Source organism: Hesperophylax consimilis, chromosome 3, assembly GCF_061612785.1.
Source record: "Hesperophylax consimilis isolate HC1 chromosome 3, BYU_Hcon_1.0, whole genome shotgun sequence".
In the NCBI taxonomy this organism is placed as follows: domain Eukaryota; kingdom Metazoa; phylum Arthropoda; class Insecta; order Trichoptera; family Limnephilidae; genus Hesperophylax; species Hesperophylax consimilis.
In genome coordinates this window covers 17,814,783-17,838,604 of record NC_142838.1, presented here as the reverse complement: position 1 = coordinate 17,838,604, position 23,822 = coordinate 17,814,783, and the positions used below count along the sequence as shown (strand labels likewise).

Below are 23,822 nucleotides of genomic sequence, written 5' to 3'. Positions count from 1 at the left end.
TCATCTCACGATTGGGAGGTTCCAACAGAGGTGATAACAATCATTATGGGCTTAATATCCCCTCATAATTGTTACACGATCTTCGAAACAGAACTTCATCTTGAACTGTTAGTTGTTAGCATGTCCGCGGGTTTACTGACCGGGGAGGTAATTTGCAGAAAATGAATCAGCGCTTTGAAAACCCGGCTGGGGACTGAGTACGGAGGTCGCTTCCAAATAAACTGATTACACACTGCCTTAATTCGTTAATAATTGGGAAACTCGAATGTCCTGCGAAAGATTATTTTTGTAGCCGATGGCGTTATTTAGAGGATTTTTCTGCCAGAATTCAATTCGTAAATTGAAAAATCCGTGATGACATCATTGAGATAAAGAGTCTTACGAATAAAGATGTATTATAGTTTATTAAATAAAAACCTTTGTTTGAAAGTTTGCAATTAGCCTTAATTAATTTTAATATGCTTAAGAATCTGATTTACTTTGTAATGATTGTGGGCGATAAATGTAACATCGGTGGGCAGCAATCTAAGATTAAGTCCAAACGCATTTTACTTGTATTTAATCCCACTTGCCCCTAGATATATATTTACATAAATAAAACTTTAAATAGCTCGTTTGTTCAAAATCTTAAATCTCCGAAAGATCTTCAATGATTGCTTTTAAATATTGACATTGTTACATTTTGACGTATTCGAATGAGCGTGTGTTTTTATAAAAATATATTATATAAAAACACCCGCGTGTGACAGGTAAAACATGTTTTTTTAAAACAGCATCTGTTGAACGTAAGAGAAACACCCACTATTTTTTCTTTATCTGCACAGACAGACTGATGCACAGCAACGCGTGTCGGGAAGAGTTATTATTTTAATAAATTGTATTAAAGATTGACGGTGAACATAATTTTGACCATTTGCGCCACAATTCTACGTCGAGATTTGCAATAAATACCTATTTTTAATTAAACATCAAATATTTATATATCAAAAAGATTGCACGACGGCTACATCATAATGAATTTGTTATTTTTACCCGGAAGCTGTTGGGCACTGTGAGATGTCTCTTGATAGTATATTAATCTCCCCGCAGGTATAAGCACCTGTCCGCTACTTGTCTTGTTGGAGTTACACTGCTCCGCTCCCCGGGCGTGGGCCGGCCCGATGGACTGACCTCAAGGTCGAACCGAGATCTCGTTTCAACTTTAATCACATCAAACGAAAACCTCTTTTGAATCGATGCCTTCGTCTTATTGTAAATGCTGAAACTCATTCCTGCTCCTTTGTGTGAAAACCCGCCCCGCGCGCTTGACCAATGTAAATGCAGGTTTTTTTCATTTAATTCAATCTGATCGATAATATTAACCTTAAGCTCTCCGACTTTAGTGTTAAAAATTACTTCTAAAAATGACGCAGAACATAAGGTTGTTATTACTAGTAGATGGCATTTAATAGTTTTTTTCTTATATTTTAAATACTGCAAACCAGGTATCACGTGCACATAGTAATGGATACCATCGACATGAATTATAGTGACATAATCGTTTCCAATTTGCAAATATATTGTAGAACAATTCTACAACAACATTCTAACAAGTCATCACCTACATTGTCTTTATCAATTCATTCACAATGGTATCTACTTTGGCATTCGATTTTTATATAGATTCTTTTGATTACTAAGTATAATGTATTAGCGTTTGTTAATATAACTTTAATTACCTCCTTTAAAAAATCGTCGACATCCCTTCCTCATTTTCCTTTGCATCCATTATTTACTATAGCTTTGAAGGCTGAACGTGCCTTCGATCTTTTGTCTCTACTCGTGGCCTAAATCACTCGCTACAATTAGAAAATTCATCAAAGCTTACTGAGATACTTAATTACTTCCAGATTATTATTCGTGGTGTAACAAAGCAATACCAACAATGCACGTTCTTTAAAAGTGACTAGTCATCAAAGTGTTTGATTGTTGTATCAGGGAGAAATTGTTAGAGAATCTCATAAAGGGATAGAAGCACGACCTCCATTGCTATGAGTGCGGTGTATTGTTGATTTTTTTAGATTGATGTCTTATCAATGAGGCCAGTAGGTTTTTGAGATAAGAGTATTGAATGCTCGCGCGAGGAAGTTGATGTCCAGCCATCTGACATCCAATCAAGAAAGTGAATCGTGATTTTTAATCCAATTATTTCATTAAAACCTCTTATTTAATGACTGTGGAGACTTATTTAGCCACGTTATATTCTAAACATTTAACAAAATCAAATGAGCGAACGGCTTGAGAACACAAAGAACCGGAAACTGCCAAGGCTAAGTAAAGAATTGATGAAATGCAGCAATTTATCTAAAGTTTGCAATTATCTAGAACTCTATCAGAAAAAGTGTCATGCGTCCTAAATTTTTGATCGATTTGAGCAATTATGAAAATTCTATATCTGCGCAAATTAAAATAAACTCGAGAATATCCACAAATTCCAAAATACCGACTGACATAATCATAGTCATTTTCAAGCCAGTTCAAATTTAAAATAACCACTTTGGATTTAATCGCTGGTAAGTCCTTCGGGCTTTAGTGTTTGTTGTCTACAATGAACTATTTTCAGACATAAATACGTAGTTAATCGGAATTGCTGCACTCTTTGTCTGTTCCTTTCTAGTTATTAGCCGTGTTATTGTATCGGTGGACATTATGGTTGAATGAAGGCGGTCGTTAGGAACATATTTAAGGCCATGGCCTATTTACAATTTTGACTGAGATTTATTTCTTTCTCGTTTGGTTTTATTGTGAATCTGAAGAACTTTTTGTGCAATCTTGCAGGTAGTCTATAACCCATACCAATTAGTGGAAATGACATTTTACTCTATAATAGTTTCATATTATAGCAAGACCGTATATGGTTGACGTTATTACCTTATTACAGAGATGATTACGAACTTTATGCTGGAAATCTCAAACGTGTTTTTTTAATAACTTTATTAACCTTATTTTTTGTTTGTTTCAGAATTGGCCTTTGTGGATTTGACAATCCAATGAGAGATCAAAAGACAGATGAAGTTAAAAGACACATAGGACAAGTAAGTTATTTTTAATTCCCTCATACCTTTTAAAAATTAATGTTACTTTATGAATTTTACCAAATTTTTCAAAACCCAGAAGTTATTGCCGAGACGTGCACTAACGAATTTAACGTTGTCCGCTGGATAAATGAATAAAGGTTGGTTATTTTTTAATAAAAAAATATTATTTATTTTTTGTATTTTACAATAAATATACAATGTTCACGTCATACAGTATTATAATGTAAAACAGAAAATGGCCTTTCCTCACCATAAAGATATAAGGATCTTGTGTTTGGTGAGGAAATACAAAATTAAATAAGTAATTAATAAAATATTATAAATAATAAAAAAAATATTTTTTATTTTTAATAAAAAAAATATTATTTATTTTTTGTATTTTACAATAAATATACAATGTTTACATCGTACAGTATTATAATGTAAAACAGAAAATGGCCTTTCCTCACCATAAATATATAAGGATCTTGTGTTTGGTGAGAAAATACAAAATCAAATAATTAATTAATAAAATATTATAAATAATAACAAAAATAAGTAATAAAATCGAAAGTTTTATCAATAATAGATTTTAAGACTTCAAAAAATAATATAAAAAGATATGTGGTTTCTTATAGTAGTCTAAGATAATTTTTCAATTTTAGCTTAAATTCATGAATGTTTTCGATAATTTTTAGATTTAAAGTAAGATTGTTAAAATAAGTTATACGTAGATAGAGATAGGTATTAAATGTGTTAAAATTTGGGATGAACGGTATTAAATATTGGGATTTCGATATTATACAGATATCTTGCTCATATATTGAATTGTAATTATTTAAATGCTTTTCCTTAAAAAATTGTTGTCGAATATGTTTATACATTTTGTCTATTGTGGTTGGTTATATTGAATATTGGAAAGAGAAAATGCAAATGTTTTTTTCAAGATTACCTTAATTATCAATCTTTGAACTATTTTAATTGGATATAAAACATTTTCATATGTTTCTTCCCAGCCAATAATATCATATTGTGATGTGGATTGAAAAATTGCGTAGTACACTATTTTTTATGTTTTCTAGTCTTAGAATATTTCAAGTCTTATAAAAATATAAATACATTTCCAATCCTTTGACGAGTTCACAATTTCGCAGTTTCTATTTGAAATCTCGATCTATATATACCCCAAGATATTTAATGTTGTAAAGTTGGAATAAGTATAGAACATTGCAATAAGTTCTGCTACATTTAAAAAAAAATAATATCAGTATTTGCTAGGTTATTAACAGTATTCCAGTAAGTGCCTTCAATTATTATGACAGCGTTGTCAGCGTAAGATATGATTTTATCATTTAGGCTTTGTATAAAAATTTCATTAACATAAATGATAAGCAGTAACGGTCCCAGGACTGTGCCTTGAGGTATGCCAAATTGACTTGTGTTTTTCTGACTAAACACACCGATGTTTTTTGCCACTTAAGGGTGTTTGAAAAAGTAGCTATTTAGCCATTTTAGAGCTGGGCCATTTTATCCAATATTACTTAAAAGTTTATCATGTGAAATGTTATCAAACGCTTTTTTGAGATCTATGAAAATTCCGATGCGTTTTAATGATTTATCTAATGAATTATGAACAAGGCTAAAAATATTTAATAAAAGCATGAATCTTTTTGTACGTGCACAACTAATCTATGTTGCATGTGCCATTAAGTCTTTCGTGCATATTATCGTGCATTTATCTAAACGCTACATATTTCTAAATGCTGTGGTTTTTCTCCAGGGCGTCAAAATAAAGATGGATGACGCCGGCAACATACTCATCAGACGCTACTCCAAGAGTAACGTCTACGTGAAGAGTACGGCCGCCGCACCCAATGACGAGAACGCCATCGGACAGGACATCCTCAAGCTGCCTGGACAAGCGATAGAGCACGAGAAAATCGTCAAGGTATATTTTGAATTTTTCATATTTCTAAGAGAATTAGAAGAATAAACAGATTTTAACAAAGTAGCGTGCTAGCTGACAAGTCCATTTAGGTTTCGAATTCAATAGATAAATTCTCTCAGATGCTCTCTCTATAAAATACTAGGATGGTCATCATACAAAATTTTGTATGCCTTGTAACTTATGCCCTCATACGTTTGGATTAAATTGATATCTGTAGAAAAAATAAATAAAATATTTTCAAGTAAAACATAATTTATAAACTCCCGCCGCTTAAATTGCTCTTGTACTTTTTATTTGGTGTTATGAACATTTACAAAAATAAGAGAGGAAGACTAGTTGGATTTTGCAATGAATTTGACTAACTGATGTCTGGATGAATATATGCATTATTGCGAGAGTCCCAACTGCTCCCAACCAGATAGCATAGCATATAATTCTAAGCCTTGTATATAAGGTTACATCCGCCGTGGATTCTATTTCGTACACATAAAAATACACGTAAACTATTCTTACCGTCCGCTATCCCACAAAATCAAAATTTTCAATAGAGGCACAAAATTCATCAGTAAAATGAGTTAGTTACCTACTTTATTCCATTCTTCCTAAACCAAAAAAGGAATTTCTATTCAATGATTGAAATTCTATCTGTTAAACTGAAGAAGACTCTATTAGTTTAAGCAAAGAATCTTCTGGAATCCACGACCATTAGGCGAGGCGTGTGACGCAGCTTTCTACCACAGCCTTTTGACCTTTAATTCCCCCCACAGACACCAGACACCGACAGTGTCACAATTTGACACTAGCCGAGAAGCTTGAAATGTTATAATGATTACTTAAACTGTCACCTAATAAAGATGGTCACATTTTGTATTTGCGGAATTAGCATTATAACTCGAAAAACGAGGTTTTTTCTGGTTGGTTATTCAACACTCTTTTTAATTTCTATGTGAATTGTGTAAATCGCACGTTTTTTGCGATTAGTCAACAATCTTCAATAAAGCAGAATCAAATTTGTTTATGTGGAGTAGAAATATGAACATGGCACAGCTTTATCTGTAGGTTTTCCAGGTAAATGCAAGTATATTTAGTTCACAACATATATTTTACTAGTGGTTAAAATATACAATAAGCCGCTGAAAATTACTTAACTAAACTTAAATGTTAGATAAATATTCAGAACGGTGATTCCGGCGACGCCTGATATTCTTCAATATAATATTTCCCAAACAGTTTATTAATTTTATCTGTGTTTTGCCGATTCCGAAAAATCATTATTTAAATTGAAAGTGGACATCATTTTAAAATTATAGATAGTTTTTATTTATAATGAATAGATATTTTTTCTTTAAAATGATAACGTTTAAACCCGTAACCGTGCTTTAGAATAATTATTTTTATTGCGAATATTTATTCCACGTCCTGTAACGATTAATCATTTCCTTTACATAATGTTATAATTGTCTTAAAATGTCAATATCATGTTGCTTTTTTTCAAATCGTGATCTTTTGTTTCTGCGTTCATTAGCACCACCTTAACTAAACTAAAATCAATGGGTTATAAAGTAAATTAAAAGTTATTTAATTATTAGGAAACTCCGTTTTGTATGGGAGTCACGACTCATGTTACAGATTTATTCGCGTAGGTACTATAATTAAAATACTCCACTTTGTCCGATATATTAGTAAGAAAATAGTGGCAGTGTAGTATATATCGATATTTAATAGCCACCTTGGTGTAGCGAATTGTTAGTATTATTTGAATCGTATTACGTTAAACTATTCTCATGTTTTACTATCATTTAGAGTATTTCTTCCGGAAGGTTTATATGTATAGGGTTTTCCAATAAGAGGTGTTATTTTTATATTCAAAGAAAAATGCCTGAAATTTTTTAATATAAATGATGGAATGTTTATTTCATCATAGAGAAGAAGTTATGAAGTTAATAGTAAAAAATAACATCAGTCAAATGACCATCACGACCACGCCTACAGGACCATATCCTTTTCATGAAATTTTCCATAACCAAATCGCAAATTGGCTGCTTTATGTCCTCGATAGCCTCACGAATTCCATCTTTGAGGTCTTGAATCGACGCTGGGCTGTTGGCGTAGACCTTCTCTTTCACGTGGCCCCAAAGGAAGAAGTCGCAAGGTGTTAAATCACAAGATCTCGGTGGCCAATTGTGATCACCTCTTCGAGAGATAACACGGTCCGGAAACTTTTCCCGTAAAAGATCAATGGTTTCGTTGTTTGTGTGGTACGTAGCGCCGTCTTGTTGAAATTAAACGTTGTCCAGATCAATACCATCCAATTCCGGCCATAAAAAATCATTTTATAGCCGGAATTAAATACACATAACATCTCTTATTGGAAAATACACGCATATTATATTTATAGAAAGTAGAGAAAAATCTATATTTATTCTGTAAACAACCACAAAACTTCACCCCTAATCATTCCCAAGCAACGCCGGTAATACGTCAGCTAGTTCAGTATAAAGAAATACTGCTTAACGGAAACTACAGTTTTCTAATCTTTCAGACCTTTATGTGGTTTCGTTTTACGATATAGTGATATCATAATCGCTTTCCTCCGGTATAAAAATCTTGCACTTTTTATTGAATGTTCAGTTAAATAAATATAATTAAAAATCATTTATAAAATTGAAAATTACTCTGTATTATGCTGTGCGTAGTAAGTTGATTTTATACACGTATTGCGCTAGCATCCTTATTAATTTCATTTGATTGGTTGCATATGCATAATATAGAGTTAATTTAAATTGAATTTATGTACACAATGAAAATAACTTAAGAATAACACGTTACTGAAATTTAAAAAAATCTCCACTGAAGTAATATTATATCAGCATCTCATAATCACCTTTCAAAATTATGAACTCATCGAAATGAATTATGATCATGTACCCACGCTAAACATTAAATCATAAACACCTTTTTTTCAAATTCTAATTGTGTTAATATTGTTCAGACCTTTGCTATTAATAATTAATCATTCAAATTCCATTCCCAACCAATCAAAAACATAATTAATGTGAATGAGTAACTTAAAATCAACAATAAATTACATAGCACATAGAGTGATCATCACCGGGTAAAGACAACAATCTCAACTCATTGTTTGGTCTGAGATAAATCAGGGTTTGGTTCCGAATGACCTGTAGCAGATCATGTTCTTTTCAAACAGAAATTCCCAAAATGCCCCAGGGAAACTATTCGCCTAAACTGAGACGTCAGATAAACATCTTTCGCTTTGTTAATATCTTATAATAGTACGAGGCGTGCGCGGACTTTCCATTTCATTTAATAACCAACACACTCCAACGTGTTTCATTGTGAATTTCTTTTGTTCCGGGGCTTTCTTCGTTCGGTTGCGGAAGAGTAATTTTACTCTCCTCACTAATATCTTAAGATCTTTTTTAATGTTCGTTCTCTCTCATGTGTGCAAAGACTGCTAAGACGATCACGTTGTCATAGATAGACGTGATTGATTTGGCAATTAAGGCTTTAAAAGAAATGATTTTTTCATTTTAAAAAGATTGATACAAATTGTAACAAACATCGTCATGTTATTCATTAAAGGGGTTATATGACGTCATCCTGCAATTTTTCACATACATGATAAGTTGAACCCACTCAAACATAAAGAGATTTTTCATTTAGTTTGTTAATCTTGTTGAGATGTTGCGTAAACCTTTCTCTCATACATTGTGCAAGTTTTATGGGAAAATTTATAGAGAAAACATTTAGTTGTTTTCGGTGTGAATCTGCTAATTAATGCAAGCTTTTTGCCTTTTGAACTTTAAGCGGGTTTCTAAATGTCCACAAAGCTAAGTGGATTATTAGCCAACTCTTGCAAAACGCTGGTAAAGATGCGTCTCGGGTTACCACAGTAATACTTATGAATACATGTGATTTTGAGGTGTTTGTGTAAGTACTTGGACTAAAATTCACACTTACTATCTAATAATATTAATGTCTGTCAGGTTCTATTATAATAAATCTATCCGCCTAAACATACACGTAATTCTGTTATATTAATCTAGTAGATACTACATAGCTTCGTCTGATATTGAATACTCTTTTTTCGGTACAAACCTTTGTTTTATTATTAGACGTTGGTAAAATTTGGAACAGGCGACCAGATTATTTAAGAGTTAAATGGATATTTTAAGCTCCATAGCCCATGATGAAAATGATATTGAGAGCTGTTAATAGTTGGAATGAACAATGATTTCTTTACAGAAAAAGTTCTACAATTTCCATGATGCCAGATATCACATATGAAAGATTTATTACTTTATAGTCATGTCTACAACCATCATATTATTGTAAAATAACAAAAATGAAGAAGTTCCATCCCACGTGACCAAAGACTTGGGCAGGACCTACCCGACATTTTGATGTATTTTGTTATTAAAGTTGTGTCTGTTTTCCAGCTGTTCGACATGAAGAAGTTCCAGTCCAACGTGAGCAAGGAACTGCGCCGGGCGTACCCGGACCGGAGGCGGCTGGAAGCGCAGTGCTTGAGTTCCATCGCCTTCGTCAAGTCCGAGCCCGATGTGCTGGACTGCCCTATCTGGGTGCTCATCATCAATGTGGTCGCCATGGACATGCTCAAGTCTAAACTGCCTCCAGGTAAAATATACAACACTATTATTGGTTGTACTAACTGAGTTCGCCCGAGAAGTGGATAATTTTATCTAATTGTATCGATAACTCATTCCAATATTGTACGTGTGTACAAAAGTATAAAACTATTTTTTCACATTCATATACAGCAATGGCTCAGTTCATATGCTTCAACGAATCATCTCGATATTTTGAATCATAACATATAAAAAGAGTTTTTCCTGAAATAATTGCATTTACACCGCCTATGCACGAGCAGTTTATGAATAATAAGTTTTTCTTATATAGTGGTAAAATTACATTTTTCCCATTATAATATTTATTTAATGTTACAAATTACAGGGTTTTCCAATAAGACGTGTTATTTTGAATAGCCCGCTATTTCGGTAGATGTTACTTTTAAAGCTGTCATTTTTTGACATTTGACAAGTAGAAACTACGCCATTAATACAAATGGAACGATATACGCTTCAACAACGCATTTAAATTATTAAAATTCACTTGAGTGAATCAAATGCAAATCATCTTGAGTGATGAGGCCCATTTCTACCTCGGTGGCTTCGTCAACAAGCAAAATTGTCACATCTGGGGCTCGAAAAACCCAAGAGTTATTGTTGAAAAGCCTCTCTATTTTCAACGTGTGACTGTTTGGTGCGGTTTATGGTCCGGCGGAGTCATTGGACCTTACTTTTTCGAAAATGAGGCTGGAGCAACAGTTACGGTGAATGTATTGCGCTATCGAGAGATAATTTATGATTTTTTATGGGCGGAATTTGATGGTATTGATCTGGACAACGTTTGCTTTCAACAAAACGGCGCTACGTGCCACACAAGCAACGAAACCATTGATCTTTTACGATTAAATATCAAAATAACACCTCTTATTGGAAAACCCTGTACATTTCCTAAAAATACTAATTAAAGTTAACGATTTACAAAAAAAAAATTGAAACTTCACATAATTTCCTCTTCTTTCGTTTGTCTTGGAAGCTTTTCACCACATAATATCTATGATTTCGATTCCTTCGAAAGGAAAGTCTTATTCACTTAACTATTAAGAAATTGACCCAAACTATTTAAAATCCAATGGACCAATAAAGCATAGAAGTGCTCAATAAACACACATTTTTTAAAAATATTTATTTAAACTGTGTATTTATTATTCTCTCTTGATGATACTACTCTCTTTTTGTTAGTTTTTGTTTTTTAATTTATTTATTTTGTTTTCTTATTTACAACTCCCGTCTATATGAGACATTAATACTCTACATGGGTTATATGACATGGCAATAACCTCCCAACAATAATATCATTATAATTGAATAATTAATATACGTATATTTCACTGATGGTTGCTGAAATGATTGATTTCCCTTCAAATTCTAGAATTTTCAGTTTGCTTTTTTAACAATCTTCTTTCGTATTGGATAATTAAGTGAAAACATGGAAAAACGAAATGGCATAGATATTATCTTACATATGAAAAAAAAAACATTTTTAATTAATATTCTTAAGTAGTATACAATAATCCATGATGGGAATCGCTGTGCTTGCTGAAATAGTTACCTTACCTTTTGATGGCTAAATGCATATTTCAAAACTTATATAAGAGATGGCTAAAGGCATATTTCAAAACTTATATAAGAGATGGCGTTAAAAGCTGAAAATATTTATGTACCTAAAAATTCTGGACAAAAAAAGCTGTTCCAATTTAATGACACCAGAACTCACAACCATCAAAGAGATTTCGCATTGTTCAGATGGAAAATAAGATTTCTCCTATTTAGTTAACAAATAATGATAATCAAATAAGATTTATCTCCCTAGTTTCCATTTATCAGCACAAGCAAGAAACATTAGTTGAATGAGTTAGTTATACTTCGTTATATATAATAATAATATAAGAATATCTTAATAAAAGTCTATTTACCACGGCTAAAGTATGAAAATAATTATATGCCACACATACGCTGAATACTGAATGAAACTGAATTCAATTTTGCCCATCGCTTTATATCTCTAATGTTTTTTTTCAAATGCAAATTCATACGAAAACGATATTTTAAGTTGGCATTTGAAATGATTGCAAAGTAGAGCGGTTTATATTTCAATTGAAATCAAATTCTATTGCATTCCGGATTATAAAAGGCGTTAGCATAAAGGCATTTGCTCTACTTTGATGCATAATTTGGCTTTAGATGTAATCGTGTAAAGAGAGCGAGTGTGGCTTCTCGAACCAATAATGCGTGAAATATGTCTTAAGCTAATTTTGAGTAAAGATTTTTTTCGAAATGGCGATATTAACGAGACCGTAAAGCCATTACACTAGGTTTTATACAATTTCGAAAGAATTGAGTAACTCAGTATCACGATCAGATCTGATGAATCAACTTATATAGATGTTATAAAAACTGCATTGTTCGTGCAAAATCCTGAACTAAAATGTTCTATGGTCATCACACAAAAGAATTTCTTGAATCAACCGTGACCAGGTGACATTTATGTAGTATTTCGAAGCATAAAAAAATACAAATTTAATACTGAGCGTTCTAATGAGGCATAACTGAAGTATTCTGCTCCCAACAGCGTGCTGACGAGGCATGCATTTTTTATCCGTCTTTCTTATACTAACCCTTGCCTACCCTAATGCACAGTCGCTGCTCCAGAATATTTTTTTATCTCACAACCTCTCGAATGTGTGCAGACCACTACCACCACACTATGGAAGCAATGATTGAATAGGTAGCGGTACTGACAAGCGCTCCAGTGTTCTCGTATATCTATACCTATATTGGAAATAGATCTGAAACGATGTCACACATAAAACAAGCAAGGAGAGAAATAAATCCGTCCGGTAAAAACGAATGTGTTATTCCTGTTTCTATTTTTATTAATAATATGCAAGCATCTCCAGGCACCATTTGGCTCATGGTCGGGCTGAAAAGATCAAGGAAGCTGTCCAAAATTAATCATCGAAAAAAAAACTCATTTACAATCTTGATTATATCGTGCAATTTATAATTAAATTTGTGCTGACAAAAACAATAACACAATTCATCAAAATTTAATCCTACACCCAAAGCACTCATTTCACAGGTCAACAAATAAATGAAAACACAAAAAGAGGAATGCGATACAAAACCTAATTATGTGATACCTAACGTTACACAATCTAATTATATGAAAAGTTTTTATGCACACAAATGAATGAACTTGGAACTTTTGTGATTGTTTTGGTCCTAATGAATAAGGAAGTGAGCGGGAGATATGACTTGATTAACGAACTTAATATTCATAAATCATATTAATTTAACTCACATATTAATATAAAAGTATATTTGGTTTGTATCCTTGTTCAAAAGACATTAGTTGATTAACATTGTATCTATTTTTTCGGCAAAATTAAAAACAATGCATTTCAACGGTAGTTTGCTATATTTGTAGGTACAAGGTAACGTGTAAGGTGTAAGCTGCTTTGTAACGAATAGGCAAATTAGCTGTTTTTGAACATACCATTGATCATTTCGATCATGAGTTATGGAGCTAGATCAATTTATTTGTTAAATCTAAGACATTTTGTCATTTACATTTAAGTGGCCAATTTATTTAGACAAGACCGTTCAACTCCTGGGCCCCTGGTAAGCCAATGAAATCGATTAACTGTGAAATAAATAATTTCGATATTTGAAAATATTTAATAAATCTGACCTTATTTCAAGAAAAGCAATACATTTCCATCGGCTTATCTCTTTAGTATCTTTAGTCGTGTTTTATAATCTAGTGTACCTATATAAAATTAATGTTTTCATTCCACATGTACTATTTTTTTCCATGATACATTGTAAAGTATTTTCTTTTTTATGATGCAGTGCGCAATTAGATGTTCTTTGTATTTTACAAAAATATATAAAAGCGCAGCTGGGTGTAAAAAAAATCAAATATTTTTTGTTTTAATTTTTCAAAGATTTAACTCCATTAAATCTATTTCCGTTCGATGTTAGTTAGTAAGACTATTGGCAGTATTATTGTTAAATTTACAATTTTCATTTATATAGCTTACATTGTAGGTACATTAATTAATCGTGAGAAACCATGGTTTGAAGCTGTGAACTTTAGTCCTTGAGAGGAACCTCCACCAGTCGCCAGTCACAGTCACGTGCATTAAAAGAAGTCACCGTATTCTCCACCTCCCATTAACCTTAAACAAGACATTACGTGATGGCAATACTCAAAGTAGGAGAAATATCTTGCATTTGGTATTCGTGGTGGGAAATCGCAAATCCTACTATTGGGGTCGGCAACCAGCGAAGAACCATATGAATCAATTTATTTTTATTTTATTTATTTTTTTTACATTTGTTGAAAAGGTTGTGACCTTACTGGGGTATTCCGTTCTAAAATCACATTTTACATGGTCATTTGTGTGAATTATAAATTGAAAATTTGGTAAAGATTTTTTAATACGTTAATTTTTTTAAATTCATTTTTGTGAACGGTCTAAATATACAAGAGGTAAATTATAAAGTGTAATAATAGAAGAAAGACATACAATTTTACAAGAAAAATGTATAGTGGTAAACCATACAGAAGAAAAACATTATATAAGGTTAATCTTTGTTAGGTTGCAACATTTTATCTATATTCTTCCTTCCAGTGTCCATAATCCATGCTTTATACTTCTTTTAAAGTCGCTTATTTTTTTAATGGTTTTATTGCAAGAGGGATAATATTAAATAGTTTTATAGAGAAATATTGCCAATACCTTTGCCCAAAAGAAGTTTTAGTTGTAAGTTGGTGAAATGTATGTCGTAATGAAGATCTTGTGAATCGTCTCGTGTTTGTGTGTGCAAAGTCATCCTGATTTTTGAAAGCATAAATTAAAATAAATTTTTAATATAATTGTTTCTGCGACCTTACTTACAGGGAATTAAAAAAACTATTAAAATCGGATTATTTACGTAAACTATTTGGCTATTGCATCTGCAATCGGGGTAATATTGTGAGAAAGTACGAAGTGGGTGGGTAAGGAAGTAGATATGAAAGTTGAGGAGCAATTGACTGCACGTATCTTATCACTAACAAAGCTTGAAATATTTAAAGCATCTTTCAATTTTGATTCGTTGTCTTTCACCGGGGCAATGAGGCTCAAAAAAGCTCTTTAAAAAATCTACCATTAAAAAATAATTATGACTGCTTCTAATGTTATGACTACAAGGTTATAGGTAATTAATCCAAAGCAACTTTGAGTCTATTCTTATTAGCCCTTTGAACTCTGTCTGTCAAGAATTCCTTCAAACTGACAGTCAATCACCAGATTAGCCAGTCATTCCGTCAGTTAACTCGCCTCGAGACTTGAGACCTACGAGTTCTCAGTTTCCTGTGTCTAAGCACTGGACGTAAGAGCTTATAGGTTCGTGGGTAAAGCAAACTAGTCATTCATAGGTAGGTACTGATTACAAACTAGGTTTTGTTACCAACAAAATGTATGCAACAATACAAGTACAAGAGATTCCTCAAACGCCGTTTTGTGCTTTCAAAGTTTAAGGCAAATCCTTTTTAAATAGTTGTTCATTCCTGTTCCCGGAGCTTCTTATCATCCTTTTATCACAGCCACGTTTTGTCGTCTGCGCACGCCTATTGTAATGTAAGGAATAGCTGAATCGTCCGTTAAATGGCTGTTTCACCTCTTTTGACGAGTTCCGCAATGACAGACTGAGAGACTGCAATGACAGACTGAGAGACTGCACAGCGCACAACACCCACTACTTCGTGATTAAAATGGAATCCGTAAGTTTCATTTCCTAGATCGCAAATACCAAATTCATATTACTAACTACTAGGATTGACATCGATTACAATGCATCCGCTCAAGTCCTGGAATGCTGTCTAGCGTTCTCAATTTTTCAAAATATATTACGCATACCTAAACTTGGGGGCTAGGTAAGGAATCTTGCGTTTTCAGCTCCTGTGGAAATCAACAAAAATGTTCGTCAATAATGACATTTTTTCAATTTCACTATCTATCCTACATTTTCTGTCCTCAAAGATAGATGTCGCAATGTTTGGACAGAATATTTCAAGGGATTGTGCTATGCCTCAATTCAAAGGACTATCCCATCAAAACCGTGGTTTTAACAATTCCTCAATTTATCCAAAAAATTAAATTCCTTGCTTGTTCGAATTTCGAAAATCGACATTCCTCTGTTCCTTTTCCCCTTTTTATAATTCACGTGCTTGATTTCCCTTGTATTTGGTCTAGAAGTAGGAACTATCACATATTTTTTGGTTGTCTCTCTCTAAACAAATCACTCTTCTGTCAAGCCTTATCTAAAATTGACTTGCCTTCGTTCGACATCTCATCTTTTAAATTCTTAATTCGACTACATTTACCCATTTGAAGAAAATTATTATATAAATTCACCTTCCCACTCTCCTTAATTTAAAATGACAACCAAAACACCCTCGAAGGGTGAAAGCCAGAAAGGTTTGGAAATGAAATACGTATACTGAAATTCCTAGAAATTTGACGCATGTACATACATAATATATATAATTTATTTTATATTCTATTTAACAAACCCGTTATCATCCAGATTATGTTACTCACTGGGAATTTCAATGAATGAGACGTTATACAATAACACTGATGTGAATATTCTTGAAAGCTTTGCGTATTTCCTTGTAGACTTACATGCGTAAAATTTTTAGGAATGTCAAATGAGAACATAATAGTAAATCATACTCGTATAAACGGTAAACATTCTACAAGTCTATCTTTCCCTAGTGTTGACCTTTTCTCGGAAGACTGACAAGTGGGAAGGCTGCGTTGTGTAGAGCCTACTATGATGCCGTTCTGACGGGAAATGTTAGCTTCCATTTTATGATAATGACGTAATGCCTGCGAGGACACGTGACTCTTTGATCAGATTTTGCTATTTTTTCATCCCATTAAACTTCCTGAAGGTATTTTTGAATTATTTACAGAATTCGTTTAATTTCCAAATTTGGAATTTAAACACAACGAAAATATAATTTATACAGGGAAAATGAACAAATCTTTAGAAGATATTAGATCAAAATAAAACGGCTTGATACAACAGTTATCAATATAAATGGAAATTAATAAGTTAATTGGTTTGAATGGCAATCAATTGTTTGCGAGAAAGAATCGGCATAGTTATGTGAAACGAAAGAGGATACAAAGAATTTAACGCATCTTATTCAAAATTTATTCATTTTTTCGTTATTGTATTTTAACCTGATTTTATTCGATTTATTTACATTTCATAACACATACTACATCCTCTGTCTAATCGGACAATATTTTGTCCAATCGGACATTCCTTTAGTCCAATCGGACAAATTTAGGTCCAATTGGACATTCATTTGTGAAATCGGATAATCATTTTGTCCAATCGGAAAATTATTTGTCTAATCGGAAAATTATTTGTCTAATCGGAAAATATTTTTTTCGATTGGACAATTCTTTGTTCGATCGGACAGTTTTTAGTCCAATCGGACATTCCTCTTTTCCAATTGGACAATTTTCTAATCGTTCTACGAAATAGTGACGTTTCTTTAGAAAATTTAGAAAATTCTCGTTTAAAAAAATGTTACCTAAAATATATTATGGTTTTATAACTAAGTATGTACATTTATGAATCTAATGTGTTCAGGGAAAATTTTGGTTGTGATTTATTAAATAAGAAAAAAATAGAAACACTATTTTTTGGACGCTTGGTCCACTGTTCAAGGAACTACTAGTAATATTAATTAAAAATACCAGTGTATTAAAAAAACTGTGCACGCTTCAAATCATGCCTACATATATTTTACTAACCACCGGAGTTATTTTTTGGCATATTTTGCCATTTTGCATAAACGTTTTTAGAGATCGCTTGTCGTAATGTGCCAAGTTTATATAACCTAAAAATATGAGGTAAACGACAAAATCTATGTGAATTCATTTGCTTTAAACCACAGTAAGCGGTTTCACAATTTACATATAAATATTTTGAGGAATGGTATTAATTAAATAATATAGTAAATGTTTATATATGACACCAATCACTCCAGTGGTTAACCTCGAACAAAGGCCTGATTATAAATGATCATCACAGCAAAGAAAAAATATGGTGTCAGCGCAGCGGGACGCAGAAAATTGTAAAGATCAAATTCAAGCGGGTTACTGGCCCCACCAAAACAGTCAGTATGCAAAAACCGAATAAAAATCAAACTTTAAATCTACTCCAAATTAAGCACCAATTCTAATTTTCGTGCATTTACTTCCGTATGTGTTGCACGGGTAGCAAACACTATAAAGACTAAAAAGACATATTTAATTGAGTTTTGAGGTCAAAGTAACAAAACTATACCTACTCTATTGTAGTTTACAACCTTCGCGATATTATTAAATCATCATTATTATTTAATTTCGAGCCCAACCTTAAATGTTACCCACGCTGTGTTAACGTTCTTTTGTTAGTGCCACACATTTAAGTGTGATTAATATTTAAAGCTAAGGACACTATACAAAGATATTTAGCGACTTGTACATTAGTTTGTTTTCCCTACAAATGTCAATTTTGTTGGTGTTACGCATTTTTTACTCATGATTATCACCACATAACTCAAATGTCCTTATTATTTACATGCGTTTGAGCGGGAGTTATCGTTCGAAAAAAAATTATCAAACATACTAATTTCAGTTGTCTGTGATTGATATGCGTTAATTATGCCTACGTGAAATTGTACACTTACTGTTAACTCAAATTTTCTCTAAATTGAACTTTGATTATATAAATGTCTAGATTGAGCGTTCGAGCGACCAAACGCCAAAAAAAATATCGGCCAACTGTTGGCTGATAAGCTCGTTCAGTCCGCTCAGTTGTGAAACTATCGCTGTGCGGTAAACACGTGTTGTGTGACATTTGAAAATGACGATTTGCGCTATAACAGTGTGCAGAAATTACAAAGGACGATTGAAAATAACTAAAAATGTTACCTATCATAGGTAAATTACCTTTTCAAAGCCATATAATAACCATTTAGTTAAAGAAACAATTCAGTTTTAATAGTGTAATTTAGTCTTGACAACCCCATATTTTGACGCATTGTTTACAGGGTTGCCTGTTCTTCAAATTAAAATACCCACATAAGGTAAAAATTGCAAGGCGTAAATGACGCCGTTCTATTTATAAAGAACATTAACTTTAAAATCAGTAAATTTAAATGATTCATCTCTTTAAGAAATATAAGAATCTAGTAAATAAAAAAAATTCCCATGAGTGCGTTGTTAATTTTAAAATAGGTTTTAATAATTACGCAAAGTACACTATATATAATAATATTATAATTGTGAAAGTTTGTCTTTGTGTTTAAGTGTTTGTAAATTCTTCGGGTTGACACTATATTTAAAAAAGTTATGAATTCTAAATTTGTTTATCTATTAAAATTACAAAAAAATGTGACAGGTTTGTTTGGTGAAGTATCAAGTAAACTTTTAATTTTATTCATGCATATTTTACAGAATACCTAATGATCCTATATATTTTTAGGTAGGTATAGATTTACCTGGTTGTGGGCCACCTTCTTTTATTGATGATGATAAAAATTTAAATTTAGACACAGCGATACCTGCCGGCCATTTGGCAGCGTCTAGGAATGTATCTTTCTTATTTTCCGTATTTCTTGTTTATTTGTTAAAAATAATCAAATAAAAATAAATCTCTTTTAACAATGATTTTCTTTTCATTTATATCATTATATTTATGTAGAAAACTATCTTACTTAAATGAATTCAAAATTAAACGAATTATAGGTCCCGCAAAATCGAAACATATTTTTTCCCAACTTTTTTGGGAAATACTAGGGAGCTGGTATCACTCAATACGCCTACAGTGACGTTAAGCGCTTACGTCAACGATATAGGTTGCGTATACTTGTGTGCGTGACACGCACACAAGTATTTCAAATCTGGCCTGTTCTTTCTGTTGGAATAACAGTGCGACACTCTATCTAGACATTTATATAATCAAAGAAATTGAAATGTAATTTTCAAAATTGAGACTGGTTATGTGAATAATAATTCAGACAAGCGATAAACTAGGTACCTACCTAATATCAGACAAATGTTTTATTTATGCATTTAATAATTCCGTATTTGAAATGTGGATTTATTTTGTTTATGTTTTACAGTTTTCAAAATTTTAAATTTACTAAAGGTAAATTTCTTGTCTCTTATTTGTCAACAAAAATATATAATTAAAATATTTTTTAATAGATACGTAGTTACCATAGTTACCGTAGTTACTTACGCGTAGTTTCCTTATACATTTCTTTAATTGTGTAAATTATTAACATATTTCCGAAATTTTAAATTTATTTATATTTTCTTCTAATTTCATTTCCTCTGGTGATTCGCCAAATATCTTCTTTGCTCCGTACATCAACGAATGTTGACTCCGGGGTTTTTTTTCAAATGGTAAGTTTTATTTGATTTGACATTGCAAAGAAAAATGACATTTGTTTTTGAAACGCAATAATCCCGAGACAAACACTTAAATATTTTCGGCGTGACAAATCGTAAAATTATAATATCCTATGATTTTTCACGTGTCTGTGTTAGTATATTATAAAAATGATAAATAGTGGCACAGAGGAGTTTAGCATCATATGACGTCACATACCCACATCAGTTTTTAACATCCCTTCGCGTTGACGTCCCGGACGTTTTTTGTGACGTCAGAAATCGTACAGAGCGTTTTAAATATGTTAGTTATTACACATTTCATGATCAATTTACAGAAAGAAAAACATGCTACACGGAATCTGTGTATTTTGATTCATATAAGTGTTTAAACACGCGTTTGTTTTAAGTGAATCTTTTCAAATAATTGTGTAAAGACCTATATCGAGTTCATTTACTCCTGCTTGTGTATATTTCGCAATTTATTTTGCAGCAAGTTAACTGGTTTTTGACATTTGTCTATAACCTTCGAACGAAATCTTTTCACCTTCAGCTAGCAAACTTTAATGTGAATAACTAATTACATTATTTTACCCTCAGGGAAAAGTACCTACCATCAATATCTGTCACAATATAAATCTATATTATTATTAAAATATCAATGTTTTTTAATAAATAAATAAATGCTTTTTACGTAAACCGTAAGTAGAAAAATCCTTATAATGGTGAGCTCAAGCGTCTTGAAATTTTTATCTCAAATTTTAAGGTCTACCCAAGTTTCTTCAGCCAACTACATCATTAGCCACAGTGCTATGAATGATACATTAAACTCCAAATTAAACATGTTTCTAGGCGCCATATTGTTTGTTTAATGCTTTCTATCCCAAATCTTTGGCGAAACCGGGTGGTATAGCTAGTTCTAAATAAAAACAAGATCCCACGATTAAATTAATCAATATCAAGTTCGTGAAGAACTGTTTACTTTTTCACAGTGTCTAACCTTCACGCCCTAATGTGTACTTTGTTTCGAAATTCTAAACGGACAAATTCAATTAGTTCTTTTCTTTGGATAATGGCTTTAAATAAACATCGTATCAAATCGTAACGACCTACAAAAGTGTTTTCATTTCTTCACTTCGCATAATTTGTAAAATTTGAATACCGCATCGTTCAATACGAAAAGAAGTTTATTACGTTTTGAAATACACATTACTTTTACCAACAGAGTATTATTGCAATAGTGTTGTCAGCAACAATAGCGCTACCGCATAAAATGTCAAATAAGGTAATAAAATTTATGTTGGTTGCAATCGATGGAAAATAATTTTATTATAAAGTATTATTATGATTGCAGTATTGCAATTTATTTATTACTTTATTTACGCCCTAATGGGCTTTTACATGAAAATATACATTTACATTGATTACAATAATTGAACATAAGAAGATAAATGGAGTTAATTGTAAGAAAGCAACACATATAATAAAATTTTGTGCAAATTAGCAAAACACTAATAAGATGGATTCAATATAAAATATACCCAAGCATGAAATAGTAAGTAAAAGAAAGTTCAACATAAAAAGTAAGTAAGTGGGTGTGTTTAAACCCAGTATTAATTGTGAGTTTAACAAATCGATAAACCAATATAAATTAGAGTGTAACTTACTCGTGAGGTAAAGAACATTATAACAGAGATTTAAAAAAAAAAAAAAAAATAACAAAATAAGAGTTGCACCTGTAAAAAGCAAAAACTAATAGAATTTAGCAATATCGACATGAATAAGAAATAATAAGATCTGAGATGGAACATAGTGTTATGTATAAAAAGTAGTTAGTAGGTATATGCATACAATTATAAGTGTATAGTAGAGCAAATAAAAAACAAACAAATATGGATATAATTTACTTGAAAGGTTTCGAATGGGAGAAGATGTAATAAAATTATTAAAGCTATAAAAGTTAATAATTAGCCGATAGAATCGAAATAAGTTGCCTTTTAAAGCTCACAAAATTGTCAAAACCAAACATATCTATAAGTTCACAGTATTTATTCGCAAGGTTGTGAATTCTAGGAATTGGTGAAAAAATAGAATAATTAGTGTTGAGGTTCTTGTTAAATTTAAAAGTATCTTTACTGCGAGTTTGCCTAGCAGGAACATTAATGCAAATAAGTTCCAACAAATTAGGGCTGTCAATTAAAGATTTAATAATTTTGAATAAAAATAGCAAATCAATTAACACTCTTCTATCAGATAATTTAAGAAGTTTAGTTTCAGCAAGCAAGTTATTGTAATTTATAAATTCGATTGGAATTTTCATTTTAAAATTAATGTACCGAAGGAATTTATTTTGTACCTTTTCTAATGATTGAGAATGGACCTTGTAGTACGGTGACCATACGGTGGAATTGTATTCTAATTTGCTTCGTACTAACGAGCAATACAGATGTTTTAATGTTGACATACTTTTAAAATTTGCTCCCATTCTCAAAATAAAACCTAGTATTCTCATCGCATCGCTTGTTATTTCATCGATGTGTTCGTTAAACTGTAGACTCTCGTGGAATATAACACCAAGATCACGAATCTGTGATACACGAAGAAGATTAGCACCATTCATAAAATAGGAAAAATTAAGTGGATTTTTGCCTTTGTAAAAACTGATAATCTGGCATTTACCTAAATTTAGTTGCAAATCATTGACAGAACACCACGCACATAGTTTATTAAGGTTCAACTGCAAAATTGCGCGATCGTCATCGTCTTTGATTATTCTGTATATCTTCAGATCGTCGGCAAATAACAGGACTTTAACATTAGTAAAAATATTAACAATATCATTGATAAACAAACAAAATAATATTGGGCCCAAGTGAGATCCCTGTGGTACTCCGCTCGAGGCAGCAAATGTATAAGAAGTAAACGAATCTATCTTGACTGCTAAGTACCTTCCTAATAGATAACTCTTAAACCATTCCAACATGCTCCCTCTTATTCCCAACAATTTTAGTTTACGTAATAATATTTTGTGGTTTACTTTATCAAATGCCTTACTGAAGTCAGTATATATGGAATCAGTTTGATGTGATGCATTAAGGGCATTAACAATATCATTCGTGTACAATATCAAATTGGTAAGAGTAGATCTACCTTTAATGAATCCATGTTGAAGGGGAGAGATGGTTCGATTGATTCGGGATATCAACTTAACTAGTACTAGGCTTTCAAAAAGTTTGGGTAAAGTAGACATTATACATATTGGCCTATAATTTGTTACTTCGCTCTTATTACCTTTTTTGAAAATGGGCGTTAAAAGACTAAACTTCCAAAGGTCCGGGAATACACCTGATGAGAGTGACTTTGTAAATAACTTATGAATAGGATATGACAATGTATGCATACAATTTACTAAAAACCTGGGCGGAACATTATCAGGTCCTGCGGATTTTCGGGAATCAAGACTCTTCAGCTTAGATATAATATCGTCTATGGTTACATTACAGTCAGATATATCAAGAGTTTCAACCAAATCAAAGCACGAAATATTGATGTCTTCACTTGCATTAATGTAAACGCCGCTAAAAAAATCAGCAAAAAGATTAACAGTTTCCTGAAGATTTTGGGATAATTTAGAATCGAATGACACACTACTAGGTATGTAAGTACCATTTTCTTTTTGGGATTTAACATATTTCCA

At 32.0% G+C, this 23,822-nt stretch overlaps 1 protein-coding gene across 4 annotated transcripts in view; it reads left to right on the top strand.

Annotated features, from left to right (window-relative positions):
• exp (expansion) overlaps window positions 1–23,822 on the top strand; it is a 248,645-nt gene that overhangs the window by 187,643 nt on the left and 37,180 nt on the right. For all 4 annotated transcript variants that reach the window (XR_016305059.1, XM_089648887.1, XM_089648905.1 and 1 more), the window contains 3 exons: window positions 3,002–3,074; window positions 4,837–5,004; window positions 9,465–9,663. Coding sequence is in view for 3 of the 4 variants with exons in the window: in XM_089648887.1 (XP_089505013.1) it covers window positions 3,002–3,074; window positions 4,837–5,004; window positions 9,465–9,663 (440 nt within the window). In the remaining variant the exon portion in view is untranslated. The remainder of the gene's footprint in view (window positions 1–3,001; window positions 3,075–4,836; window positions 5,005–9,464; window positions 9,664–23,822) is intronic.